Source organism: Cyclopterus lumpus, chromosome 22 (genome assembly GCF_009769545.1).
Source record: "Cyclopterus lumpus isolate fCycLum1 chromosome 22, fCycLum1.pri, whole genome shotgun sequence".
Lineage (NCBI taxonomy): Eukaryota > Metazoa > Chordata > Actinopteri > Perciformes > Cyclopteridae > Cyclopterus > Cyclopterus lumpus.
This window is the reverse complement of record NC_046987.1, coordinates 3,589,465-3,603,717: the sequence shown is the minus strand read 5'-3', so window position 1 is coordinate 3,603,717 and position 14,253 is coordinate 3,589,465. Positions and strand designations below refer to the sequence as shown.

The following is a 14,253-nucleotide window of genomic DNA, read 5'->3' as shown; positions in this document are numbered from 1 at the left end:
ACCTACATTAATATTCATAGAGAGACTTTTTCAAGCTGTCTCCCATACAGATCTTTTGTTGTTTGCTTTGTTTTCCACAGACAGACAATGGAAATCAACAAACACAGCCAGAATGAGAGGAGAAGCTTTGACTGGATTCAATGCTGCATCCACTGCACTCAGTGGCTTTGTGTCTGACTGACTCACGCTCCACTGGATAAAGACTTAATTGGCCCTAAAAGGACAGCCAGAACAATAAACAACCAGAATAAATACAAATTCAGCCATGCTTGGAAGAGAGGGGGCGAGAAGTTGAGCTAAGAACAGTAACCCTGTGGACATAAAAACTGGACATATTTTGTCTTATACTGTATCTTCATGTTTTTCTTCAATTTCTGGTTGGAATATTTCAATTTGGACATTGTTTTTATGTCATGGAGCTTTTGAAAAGTAGATTTTTTTGCAACACAATCACAATATTGCAATATGCCTCAGTATTTTAATATCAAAGAACAAGACTTTTTTCTTTTTTTTTGGACATTATTCCATTTCTTTTACTTTGCCATGACCCACTCAAAACCAGTTGCCATGCATCCAGCAGATTCTGAAATACATTTTGCGAGCAAATTTTTTTTGTATTAGTAAAACTACCAAATTCACAATTCACTCTTCAAACTACAGACGCGTCTCCCACCAACCCCTCCCACCATCAGCCATCCGACCAATCATGGGCAAGCCTCTTAGCCGTCCCGGGTGTTTCAGGAAGAGCTCCTGCTGCCTTGAGAAACCTGGGGATGGGGGAGTGGGAGGGCGAGCTGGGGGACTGGAAGGAGGATACGGAGACGGCTACGTACCCCAACGATCCATCTACGATACCATGTGCATCAATCAACAGATTGACAGCCATCACCATCACCCAGGAGGGTCCATTAGGCGAGACCTTGGAGGTGAGGGGAGTTTTAGCTACTCTGCAAGCGGCTCCCTTAGGGTTAGCAGGTCTCCGGCTGACATGTTCGATCCACAGCCCCGCTCTCTAACTCCGAACCCCTCATTTGTTCGACGACTGGATGAAAGAGCCATCTACGATTCACTGAAGCTCGGTGCTCAGGATGTCGATGGTGGCAGCTGCCATTCACCAGGATGTTTCAACCGATCAGTTTCTCCCTCCGTGTCATCATTCTCAGCACCTGGAGTGTCTTCCTCAACCAAGAAACATCACCATCACCAACACCCTCATCACCATGGAGACAGCAGAGATGGCCGCCATTCCTGGAAAGTCTTAACACCTCCGAAACACCTGGAGTGTCTGGAGCTTACTACAAACGAAATGATGGACAGGGGAGGAGGGTATCTGAACCCTGGGCAATACCCTCCCCCTGGGGGCCAGTCCTCCTCTCTTGCATCCCCTCTCATTTCCCCCTTCTCAGGCTCACCTCTCTCCTCGGGTTACCATACTCCGGTATTTTTCTCCCCTGCCAAACCTCGCCCTAGTCAGTCTCAGAGTTTGCGATGTTCACCTCCCCACATCACCCAGCCGAGGCATTATTCCCAAACCCAGAGCCTCAGACTGTCACCACCGCCGGAGATTAGACGGTCCCCCTACCGTGCCCCCCTGGTCCAACTGTCTGCTCATGACCTCGAGCAGGAAATGAGGGAACGAGGGGGAGGATGGGGCCGAAATGAGCGGGAAAGGGAGTGGGAGAGGGAGAGAGAAAGAGAGATGGAGCGAGGGTGGGCTCAGCGTGAGTGGGAAAGAGAGCGGGAGAGGGGGAGGCTGGAGAGAGAGAGGGCCAGAGAAAGGGAGAGGAGGGAAACATCAACGTTTGGGACCTTTGGATATGGTCGACCAGTTCCACTGCGTTCAGACAGAGATTCCGTGTTTTTAGAGTCCGACCAGGTTCTAGACACAACACCCCTGTTGCTCCCCCAGCCCTCCCCCTCACCCAATGCTGCCCCCAGAATGGGCACGGGAGCTGTGGGTAGGAATAGACCCGGGTCTAAGGTTGGCCCCGAAAGTGTAGGTGGAGGTATGGTTTCAAAGTTTGACAATGGGAGTGTGGGTTTGGTGTTAGTTGACAGCAGATCTGGGTGTGGGGCGAGGTTAATAAGTGAAGTTGGAATTGGAAACATGTCAGAGACTGAAATCCGGGCTGGAATACAAGAACACCATAGAGTTGAAAGTTGGAACAAATATGACAACGGGTCCAGGGCTAGCATAAAAAATGGGTCTGAAACAAGAATGGGTTCCCAGGTGAAAACACGACCAGGGGGACGGGATCTGGAAGGAAAAGTTCAGTCTGGGATTGGGATAGAAAATATGGCTCCAGCTGTGAACAAGGAGGGACACAGGGGAGGGACAAGGAGTGGAGAAAAAAATGTAAGGGGTGTGGCTAAGGCAGAACCTTTTGCTGAGACTATACCTTCAACTGTGACTGACAATGAGAACAGGATTGAGCCAGCAGATACAGTTGAGATTGGAGATGAACCCGGTCCGGGAATGAAGCCAGAGATAGAGGCAGGGGTTGAGGCCAAAGCCAGTTCAAAGCAGGAGGAGAATAGGACTGGAACAGACACTGGAGGGGAAGCTACCATTAACAATGAGGTTGGTTCAGGAGCAGAGTCCAGAGTGGAAGCTCAAGTTGATACAGAAGTTAAGCTTGCTCCTACAGCTGATCCTGAGGAAGTATTTGAGGCTCTTGTCAGTAAGGAAACAGAAACTAAAAGTAACACTGAGACTGGGTTTGTCAATGAAACTCAGAACAGCAACAAGACTACAGATAAAGCCCAGATGAGTACTGTGGCTGGGGAAAAAACGGATACTGTCCCTGCAGATCAGGTTGAGAAAAAGCTTTTAGACGTTACAATTGAATCAAGCCATGTAGAGAGAGGTTCCAGGTCCCACAAGTCCAAATCATCCAAGTCCAGCTCACGGTCTCGACCTGGCACAGCCACAGGACTCCGACCAGGCGTGGTCAGCCCTCGACTAAGTAGAGGGTTTGCAGACCTTGAGTCAACAGGCCCACCGGAGGGCATTGAGTCTACCTGGCCTCGCCGAATCATGGTCAGAAAGAGGACTGTTCGGCAGGGTGGGGCACTCCATAACTTGCCTATTCTCCCCCCACTCCCTTCTGTCCTCTCAGCATTGGAGAAGAGGCGCCCTCATGCCCACCTCCTCCCCCGACCAGGCCACTTTTCAGAGAACCCGCTATCAACCATTATGAATGCTTCAAGTATGGTAGGCCGATGCTCACTTAAAGAGCCCTCCCATCCGGAATTAGGACCAGGGGCCAGTGGGGTGGGCAGGGCTTCTCTAAAGGAGCAGAACTTGGAGCACTGGAGGGTCTGCAGAGAACAGGAGGAATCCATGATATCCAGGAGCAAGGAGAAACAAAGGGAGCAGAGCAAGAAGAAGACTGAGGTGGAAGAGAGGACAGGGAAGGAAGAGAAGCAAGACAAGGCCAGGAGAGAAGAGAAAGCGAAAAGGGAAGAGAAAGTGGATAAGGAGAAAGTTGGGGTTACTGTGAGTGAGGGGCTGGAGGAGGAAACCAAACGAGAAAAGTCAGAGAGAAGGGTTGAAGTGAAGGTGCAAGAGTATGGAAACAAAAAGGAAGATGTGAAAAAGGCAAGGGATGTAGAAATTATCGGGGTGAAAGTGGAGGTTAGAGGAATGAAGACTAAGGATGGAATACAAGAGCGGCAGGTACAAGAGTTGGAGAAGGCTAAATCAAAGAAAGAAGAAAGCCAAGTGGAGGAGGAAGAAGGAGGCACATTTGGAGAGGAAGGGATAGAGGGTTGGGACACTGTCCTTGACATGGTCAATACTTTGTGGGAGGATGGCTGGGAGAAAGGGGGAGAGGTTGGAGTTGGTGATACAGATTCTTTCTCGGGCTCCCTGCAACGTTGGCCTCTTCTCCGGCCCCCGATTGGCTTTGGGGGCTCCCACCCCCCTTCCTCGGCAGCCTCGGAGCTCAGCCTGACAGAGTTGGAAAGGAGAGCCAGGGAGCTGGACTCTGACCTGGAGCACCTAGACCTGTCTAAGCCCCACAGGCACACCCAGGATGTCTACCAAACACTGCTGGAGCCACAGAGAGCTGACATGTACCAAACACACCCTGGGCCACAGAGGGAGAAAGCTGCTGTCTCCACAGGTAGACAATTGTTGCATTTTGTGTATGATTGTTTTCCTTTTTCCCATATTATTTTCAGTCAGAATAACACATTGCATATCATTAACATCTTATAATCTTACATTTCCCAGGGACTATAAACTAACCCTTTGCTTCAAAAACCAAACCTGGTCACAGATTTCTGTGTAAATTAGTTTGCTCTAATTTAATCAAACATAATTTGCCAATATGGACCACTGAGCAAAATATACTGTAAACTAATTTAAACTATTACTGGTGATAATCCTCTACAAGGTCACACAATCAGTTAACAATGCAGGACACACCTTAATTCAAACTAATTGACAAAACACAATTGACAAGCTGAAATCCAGCCTTACCCACAAGTTTATGCCCACAGTTCTGATACAAATAAATGCATAAGCTGAAATATCAACCATCTCATCATCATATTCACAGATCGATACATGAAACCCATTAATTCACGTTTGTCAATGTTTTTAATGTTTATTACATTATGTGACCCGTTGAAAGAGCAGTGTTGTCGTATTGTATGGAACGCTTTCCTGATTTCAGCAGTTGATCGAGGTTGTTTGTCTGTGATTTTACTGGCTGTGAATTACCAGCAAAGTGCAACTGTTTATTGTTGTGAATTCATGTATTAATCAGCTGCCAGGCGAAGGCATTGTTTTCCAGTATTTCTCCTGATTATTATCAGGACAGTGCTGTGATATGACTTGAGAAAGGAATTATGAGCCTGGTAAGGGATAGCCTCTGTCAGGATCACAGGAATAAATATAGTATATTCTATCCCTGTTTTGTAATGCCCTTATCCTGTTTATGAGATTCTCAAATAGGCTAGGCAAAGTACTATAGTTCTGAAGCCCCACTGACCATATGCAGAGGTGCAGCTTCACCCAAGTGACGTAACAGAACAATGGCAGCAACGAACATCTGGAGTGACGAAGAAACAGAGTTTTATCTTTCAGTAATGATAGAGGCTGCCCATTTTCAGCTAATGTTAGCTATGTGTGAGCAAGCTATGTGTGAGCAAGCTATGTGTGAGCAGACATAATACTGCATAGCTTTCACGTTCATATATATCACAAGTTGCATAATGTTATAAATGCTTTAGCTCAACTTAAAGAAATATAGCTAGCCTAAAACTGACATTTGGACAAAATGCTTGCTGCACTGTTGGCAGACCGTCATGGATCCCCCAGTTTTCCCATTCTTCCTCCTCACATCTGTCTCCTTAAAGGCTCTTGGTTTGTTAGACTATAAACAACTTAGTTGTGGGTTCTTTACCCTGTTGGCAGTGCATCCCACCACACAGCAGTCTATAGGAATGTTTATGGTGTTTGCTAACAGAACCTTCCCACACTACCGAGTCAATGGAGAGCAATGTGAGCAGGACTTATTGTACTGTCTGTGTTTCTTTTTGCAAACATCACAGTGCTTATAGAATGTGGTCAACAGTAACTGGGTTACTAGTATTTATCATGTATAACTGGGATAAGCCTCATCGACGGGTTATTAATGTCAATCTGGAACCCATCTGTTATCGGTCTGATGATAGATACGCTCCAGGGGCAACGACCTCTATTTCTGGGGTTCGGTGTAGCCAGTGCTTGTTTATGGTCCGCTTAGCAACTTGAGATGCGATACTGGAATTGGAGTTGGAGTTGAGAGACGACCAGAATGTTTCACAAGTAGACAGTTTACAAGCACATTTTAATTTTTTTCCAATCCATCACACCTTATTTATTATTTGTTTGCTTGATTGTCGTGGGTCTGAGGCGTGGTTTGTGTGTTTTGCTTTTTGCTTGTTCTACCTCAGCTCTACGTATTTTCCACCATATGACCTAGATCAGGATTTTTTAACTCCGGCATTGTAACTGACAACGTTATGCTCTCAGAAACCTTCACTTTTCTTATACATCAGAAAGGCCATAGCTAAAAAATTCACAATGTGACCACAGCCACAAGACGATGGCAAACACTGATCCACTGGCTGTGATCAAATATCCAAAGGATTGACCAGAAGTAACATGAATGGTGATGTTTTGATTATAGCTCCCAAATCTCATCTTTTAACTGTGTTGAATCTGTGCTATATTTTCCAGGAGTGGTGAGCAGATCCCAGGTCAGTTTGGAGCTCAGTGCTATGGCCTCACCAGCAATAGACACAGACAGACCTCCTGTGGACTGGTCAACCACATCTGCAGGAACTTCCACTGTTGGCACAAGGTAATTCCATGTTGTGGTCAGCATTGATTCTGTTCTCCAACAGAAGTTTACGCACATCCTGGGTGACTAAAGGTTCATCACACACAAAATCCAGTTACTGCGAGGCAAAGTATCAAGGGAGTAAAGTCAAACAACCAAACAAAAAAATTAATTAACTTTAGCCTACAGTAGTTTTAAAATGTTTTTCTATGTTTTATTATGTATGTAAAGACCCAAAATGAACAATGTAAGTGCACTCCTCGATTCAATTCAATTCAGTTTATTTTGTATAGCCCAAAATCACAAATTACAAATTATCCTCAGAGGGCTTTATAATCTGTACACATACAACATCCCTGTCCCAGGACCTCATTTTGGGAAAACTCCCCAAAAAACAGAAAAAAAACAGCAGGGCCATGGCAGGAGGCCGGCCCACCAGGCAAGAGGCATCGCGAAGGAGGCCTGATAATAATTGAACAGCATTTGTATAAGATTGATTCGGTTCAAGCTTTTTGATCAATATAGGCGGTTGATGACTGTAACTGTGATCACTATGAACCTGTTCACACTGTACTTAACACCCAAACAAATCCAGATCGCTCCCACTGCCTCTACACATTTCCCCCCTGCCCTAATCATGTTCTTGATCGGCTAGAATAGTGTCATGCGGCTTGGTCTGAGTCCCTTTGTTGGTTTCCCACTTCCAGCCAGGGCTGTGGAGGAATACCAGATTGTTTGCCAGCTTTCACAGGGAACTGACAGCTCACAGACCGTGACGGGATATTCGCTGAGTTTAACAAAAAGTGTATTGGATTGAAATCGCTGACTCCACCTTTTAAGTGATGTGTTTCTACATGTGGCCGATTCAGCGGGAGAACATTCATACATTTGTTACGATGGACTACCAAATGCTTCATGTTGCTATTTCATTGCTTTTCATAACCCTCATTATTATGAACATCTCATGCTGGTAGAGCAGAGTGTGTGCCCATAGTTTGGGATGAGAACAGGCGCATTTGTTACATGTGAGCAGGACAGTTTTGTCCTGTTTACTGGCCATTAAAAGACGGTAAAAGCCAAGATAAAATCATCAATTTAAACAATTGTAATTTATGAAAGTCCCAAATGATTTGCAACAAATTAAATAGGTGTGAAAGCAACTAGTCCTCAAATAATTAGAGGGCTTATGTATCCATATTGAAGTGTCCATCATCCAATCTGGGTTAGTATTCAAATCAAAGACTTTATCAAAGGGCTCTGCAGGGGAACTAAGACAAATCGATAACCTTGACCTCGAAAAAGTAGGTTATGACAAGTCTGATGGCATCAGTGATAGTGGTAGAGAGAGAGAGAGTGAGAGAGCATTATAATTCAGGTGGCACATGGGGATCCAGCTGTCATTTTACTGCCTTGTCTTTTTTCTAGCTCCACTAAGGAGGACAGCTCTCCAGACTCCAACCTCACGCTGGAGTCCGACTCCAGTGGCGTCTTCCTCTCCTTATCCAACCAGAGCCAGGAGGAGGCCGGCTCTGACAGTGACCAGCCGATTAGCGGCTCTGACTTGGGCAGCAGCAGCACGTCGCTGGAGAAAGACGGGGACGAGGGCGGCGGGTTGAAGGAGTGGGGGAGGGAGGAGAGTGCAGAGCTACAGTGGTGCTACCCGTCCCTTCTCAACACCTCCGCGCATGAGGACGTAGGAGGTGATGGCGGAAGAGAGGAGGCAGTGCGTGGACAGAAGGAGAGAAATGGTGACAGAGGGAAATGTGAGAGTGCAAGGAGGGTTGGTAAGATAGGAACGGTTTCAATCATTAGGACCCAACTTGACCAGACAAACATTGAGGGCTCCACGACTTTAAATACTCCACAAAGTGAAGAGGCAACACCCTGGAAAAAAGTGACCCTCATGGGAAGTGACTTCCCTCTTCCCCTGTCTCCCTCAAAACAACCAATCGAACACCTTCTAGATCCCTATCAGAAGCCAATCAGAAGCTCAGGACTAGACTGCGGGGACTTAGATCCCTTTGTCCAATCGGACAGCTTTGTTTACCTTGCCGTGTCTGCAAGGCCTGCCTCCTCCCTGGGTGAAGTCGCCACACTGACAGAAGTCCCCAGCTATGGTATAAAACACGACATTGCGCAGTACCATTCGGAAAGCACAAAAACACACCTTGACCAGTCAAATACAGAATGGACTGCCAAGCCGACTCATCCTACCCCACAAAAACCAGAGGAAGGAGACTTCCTGTGCACTGACAGCTTTGTCTACCTGGCCGCTCCCGCCTGCCTCCTTCTCGGCCCTGCAGGAACCACACCCTACAGCGGCAGGTATGTGTATTTTGTGTGTGTGTGTGTGTGTGTGTTCATTGTTGCTCTAGTGCATTCCATTGTGTGTTATTAAGTGAGGGGTCCGAGAAAAATAACAGAAACAGCATTTCAAAGCAATTTTGTTAATTTAGCTTTAGGATGCGCTCAAACATTCTATGACCAGCATCTGGTAAACTGTGAGTAACAGTCGGAACAGACTGAACTTGTGTGGGACGGTTGTTGACATCTTGTTCTGCTTCATTTTGTTACACTGGTAGATTTCAGCTTTTATATTTCTGTTACTATTATGTCATCATACCTCTCCATGTTGTCAGTTAGTATCTGTACTCAATGTGATTAATACTGACATTGTTTATTATAAAATGTAACCTGTTAATCCATTTTGATTAACTGTTGTACAGGAGCCACCCATTTGTTCAGGCTAGGGTAGTGAGTGATTTGATGCACTGGACAATTAGTTTTCTACTGCTGTTCTCTTCGTTTGGGGAAGTAGACCTAGGATCGTTCGTATTGTTATTCTGGGTTTTGGGGTAATATGGGTTTGGCCTACAATTTACACTGTAATGGAAACAAACTAATGAATACAGTTATTACAAGGACAGAACTGAAGGGCAGAACCAGATATGCTCTTCTTTCTCATTTTTCCAACCATTATTTTAATCTAACCACAATCTTTTCTCTAACACTCATATTGTTGTACCTCTACTCCAAACCACAAACTGTTCATGGCTAACACTAGCAATTCCTCTGATACTCTGAGGGTTGGAGATAACTCTGTCAGATTTATCTCATGGAATGTTAAAGGGGTAAATGGACACCTAAAAAACACTCAGATTTTGATACCAGGCCACGTGGGGTTGCAATATTAGTCAGCAAAAAAATACAATTCACTCCAACAAATGTTGTTTCAGACTCCTGCGTCTGATATGTGATAGTCACAGGCTCTCTATTCACTATACCTGTTTTGTTGGTTAATGTATACGCTCCTAACTGGGACGATGTCGACTTTGCTAACCGACTTTTGGCCTCCTTTCCAAGTCTAAATACACACAACTGGTGCTTGGAGGTGATCTAAATTGTGTAATGGACCATAACCTGGCCGCTCATCTTCTAGAAGAGCTCCTCCCACCAAAATGTCCAAATCCTTTTCAATGTTTATGAATGACAACGGATGCGTAGATCCTTGTAGGCTTTCTAACCCAAGCTCGAAAGTTTTTTCCTTCTTTTCACGAATTGATTACTTCTTTGTAGACAGAGCTTTCATACCCTACGTTAAATCTGTGGAATATTTACCCATTATTATCTCGGACCATGCTCCTCTACAATTAGACATCTCCTTCACCCTGAATCAGAAAGATTGTCCCTCATGCTAAACCCTGTGTTGCTTTCTGATAAAGATGTTGTCACGCCCAGGCAGAACATAGGACACAGAGGCAGGGTTTTCCAGGTATAGTAGTCTTTATTGATAAGACTGACTCTCCAAGGCATATAAATACATATAAGCTATCAAACTTATCTAGAACACACTTCTTCCAACAAATAAATAGGAAGAAGCATGGCTATAAAAGATTATCAAAACAAAAGAGGTGGGATAGAACATTGTGTATCACTGTACGCAGATGACCTTTTGTTGTATGTAAATGATTCTCTTGGAGGCTCAATCATGCTATTCTTCCTCTCTTCCTGCATTGGTATACTCATCTCTTCTGATAAAACTGTTCAGCCACTCTTCTAACCCGGGTATTCTCGCTACACTTAGAATTTGGATTCAATTTTGTTGTCACTTTAAATTTCAAACCACTTCTTCTCTGGGTCCGATTAGTAATAATCATCTATTCGCACTGTCTGTAGTGGACAAAACTTTCTCACAGTGGAAAAGAAGAGGACTGAAGTGTTTCAGGGATCTTTATGACAATGGCCAGTTCTCTAGCTTCGCCTCTCTTTGTAAGAGATGTGACCTGGACCGCCACTTAGTAATGAAGCTCTTCCCGTCATACCCCGACCTCCCATGCAAAACACTTTGGGAAAGCCTACTGGACACGCATCCAATTCAGAAGGGGCGAATCTCTAAAGTTTACAACCAGATCATAACTACAACGGATACCTTTTCTACAATCAAAACCAAATGGGAAAGTGAGTTGAATATGAACCTGACAGAGAATTGGTAGGTGGGTGCACTGAAGAGGGTGAACACATCTACGTCCTGTGCCAGACTTGGTGTTATTCAGTTCAAAGTGGTCCATAGGATGCACTTTAGCAACAACAGACTAGCTAAAATATTCCCAGGCCATGACGCAGGATGTAACCGTTGATTATCCTCAAGCAGATTTATTACACATGTTTTGGGCGTGTCCTAAACTTGGACATTTCTGGTGCTATGTTTTTAATATTTTAACTATAGTTTTAGTATCTAGGTACAACCGTGCCCCCTTATGGCAATCTTTGGAATCCCAGCCAAACCCATCCTATATTGTACCAAAGACTTGGATATTATTGACTTTAACACTCTTCTGCCACGTTGTAGAATACTTCTTGCTTGAAAGTCTCCAAGTTCACCATCTCAGTCAGGATGTGATGTTTTTCTTGAGTCTTGAAAAAATTAAATATGCACGTAGAGGCTGTAATGACAACTTGCCTAAGAAATGGCAACCTTTCATTTCATATTTTCAAAATCTGTCAGTGTTGCCTACTGAATGAGGCACGTCTGGTAATTTGTATCTACGTATCCGTTCCTCTGTCCTTCCCATATCTGTCTAACTTTAGTTTTACAATATTGTACTATGCAAACTATGTGAAAGAATGTGAAGGCCATGTGTGGGGGTGGGTCTGTGGGTGGGTGTTTTATTATTCATTATTATTATAACTCTTTTTTTATTTTGTTTTGCCTTTGTTATTACTTTTCTTTCTTAACTTTTCTTTCTTTCTTTACTTTTGTTTTTTCTGTTTTACTTTCCTGTTTTCTTCTTTACTATTGTAAAACACATACACAAAAATGGAAATACTTGTTCTTTGATCCCTGTATGTCATATTGTGTATTAACATCAATAAAGTATATATAAAAACATTTTTTTTAAAAAGGTTCTGGAAGACTTTCAGACATCTCAGGAAGAGCAGACAGGGCTCAACCCAGGATGTTTTGAACCGGGAAGGGGAGAACTACTGACCAGGACGGAGGGCACTGGGCTGTTAGAAGGAGCACTAGCATCAAGGGCTAGGTTTGCAATATTTTGGGAAGACATATTAAAAATCTACCAATATTTAATACAGCACAACAGCCATGAGGTCACTAAAGTCCAGGCCTCTGTCCTTATTTCCTAAAACGGCCACAGTTTCTCTGCATATAAACCGCTTGAAACTGTCGGCTATCAATAAGACAGCTATCTGTGGTGGTGGGGTGTACAGTCTGGCACTTCATCAGCGGGGCTGAAGTTACGTTTATGTGGACACATTGTGAGTTTTATTCCATCAAGGCGATTTCCTTGGCTGGAGGCTCTTTTACGTTACATTTCATTATGTTACGCTATGCTATGTTACGCTAAGCTAAGGTACATTACGCAATGCTATGCTAATTATAGTTAAATTTTTTTGCTGCCATAATTTTTTGTTTTCCTTTCCATAATCAAACACATTTCCACCATAAATTGATGCAGAGATATTTCCAGAATGCAGGATATTGTGTTTGATGCTCATTCCATTTCCATGCAAAAGCATGCTTTCACAACCATCAGTCATCTCATTTCCATTACGAAGTCAGTATGAAATATTAGCACTAGTAATAATGTAATTTCTCCAATGTGAATATTGCCTGTGACAGAGTCTAGATGTTATGTAGCAATTTTGAACGTAGTCATTTTAACACCATTCTAATAAATAGAAGAATGAAGATACTAGAAAAATATTTTGAGTTGTTTTGTTTGGTCACTACAATCCAATATTACTATGGTTCAATTATTCCACACAGATTCTGTCTGTTTTTCCAGGGAGTCAGATTCAGAGAGTTCAGGATCCGGCCCTGTTGATCTGTCAGTGCTGGGTTGTGGCTCGGTGGCAGGCGACAGCGATTGGGACTCGGACCTGTCCGACTCCGATCCCAGGATCTCTGCTGCTGGGAACAAATCTGCCGACGTAGGGCGGTCCAAGCGGCTGCCTGCTGAGCCTGGCTGGGACTTGTTTGGAGAAACCACCGAAGCCGAAGTGCTGAGTGAGCTCTTCACGGAACAGGACAAAAACAACAACGGCAATGCAGGGATGGTCACCGGGGTCACCGACGGCTCGGCAGATACATCGGCCGGTCCCGTGACGACCCAGCATGTCACCACGCCGGTGAAACGGGCGACATCGGCAGAGCAGTCGGCGACAGCGAAGAAGGTGACATGGCAGTTTAGACCAGCCCAGAGGTCCGTCTGCACAGGAAGCAGGAAGGAGAAAGAGAAGGAAGCGACATCATTGGTAGGGTTCTCGGAACTGAGGGGGGGCGAGACCCATAGACCCTCTTCATCGTCCTCGTCGTCATCGTCCTCGTCCTCGGGTTGATATGTGAAGGAAATGGGTTTTTTTCTCGTGCAAACCATTTGGGAGGTACTTCCATTGCCTGAAGCTTAGTTTGTTGCCAAGAGAAGAAGAAGAGAATAAACAACTGGAACCACTGGAGATTTTTTGCCTGTAAATTTAGAATGTTGCATCTAGCTGCTGCCATTGCCTTCTTGTGACCTACTAAAGGCTGCAAGACTAGTTCATTGTTGCATTTTCTTAGACTAGCCTACTCATTATCGTATATAATCAGTTTGAAGTAATTATCTCAAAGTTTTTGAATAAATATCTGCTCAGTCACTGTCTGTTGACGGATAAGCCAACACAATGGGACTCAACCTATGGCCCACTGATGAAAAGCCCGTTCATCTGCAGCATTACGAACATGGTGTCCGTAGCGACGTTCCCTGGGAACATCACAAGCGGACATTGTTTGGATCTTTGGGATGTGAGATTCCAAAACACATGTGCAATTACCGCTTATCGCCATGGAGATGGAAACGGAGATCTTGGAGATTGTAAGTTTGAGACAGTGTGAGACTCAGGCGAAACATAAACCCACAGATTGAAATTATGTGGAAAAACTGCCACTGACTCTTGGGTAAGATATGCACAGTGTCATTCATAATGGGTTTTAACAAAAAGTAAAAACACATTATTCTCTATCTAAATAAGAAATATAAATAGTTCTGTGGGTTTTATTTATTCTATTGAATGTACTGTACAGGATATATACAACTACAACGAAAATCCATCTTAAAACCTAGTTCACCAATGAGGCATTCTCAATGATTTGACTCGTTCAACTGTATTAAAAACATTAATTTATCATAAACACATGAAAATAATTACAGTTGGAGAAAAGAATTGTCTGCCATCGCGTTATCCATTTATAAAGATCAAACAATGTAAATGTGTCTCAGGCCTTATATCAAATTACACTTCCTTCCCCATGTAACGCTTCCCTTTAATACCTGCTCTTACTAGGTTAAACTTTAAAGTATATAACGTATTTTATAATCGCATCCAACATTAACGTGTATTTAACAGTTTGTCAATAATA

At 44.0% G+C, this 14,253-nt stretch overlaps 2 protein-coding genes across 2 annotated transcripts in view; both read left to right on the top strand.

Moving 5' to 3' along the window:
* LOC117751533 (zinc finger CCCH domain-containing protein 13-like) overlaps positions 1–8,159 on the top strand; it is a 19,887-nt gene extending 11,728 nt beyond the window's left edge. The window contains exons 2-5 of the mRNA XM_034563450.1: positions 661–4,127; positions 6,233–6,356; positions 7,761–8,028; positions 8,148–8,159. Coding sequence (XP_034419341.1) covers positions 707–4,127; positions 6,233–6,356; positions 7,761–8,028; positions 8,148–8,159 — 3,825 coding nt within the window. The 5' untranslated portion in view covers positions 661–706. The remainder of the gene's footprint in view (positions 1–660; positions 4,128–6,232; positions 6,357–7,760; positions 8,029–8,147) is intronic.
* LOC117751697 lies at positions 7,970–14,253 on the top strand. The gene is made up of 2 exons (XM_034563652.1): positions 7,970–8,660; positions 12,641–14,253. Exons 1-2 carry the CDS (start codon positions 8,239–8,241, stop codon positions 13,191–13,193), a joined length of 975 nt encoding a protein of 324 aa, XP_034419543.1. The 5' UTR covers positions 7,970–8,238; the 3' UTR covers positions 13,194–14,253.

Coding starts and splice junctions, on each gene's coding strand:
- LOC117751697 (XM_034563652.1), top strand. CDS start 8,239: ATGGGAAGTGACTTCCCTCTTCCCCTGTCTCCCTCAAAACAACCAATC. Junction 8,661..12,640: donor ACCACACCCTACAGCGGCAG/GTATGTGTATTT, acceptor CTGTTTTTCCAG/GGAGTCAGATTCAGAGAGTT.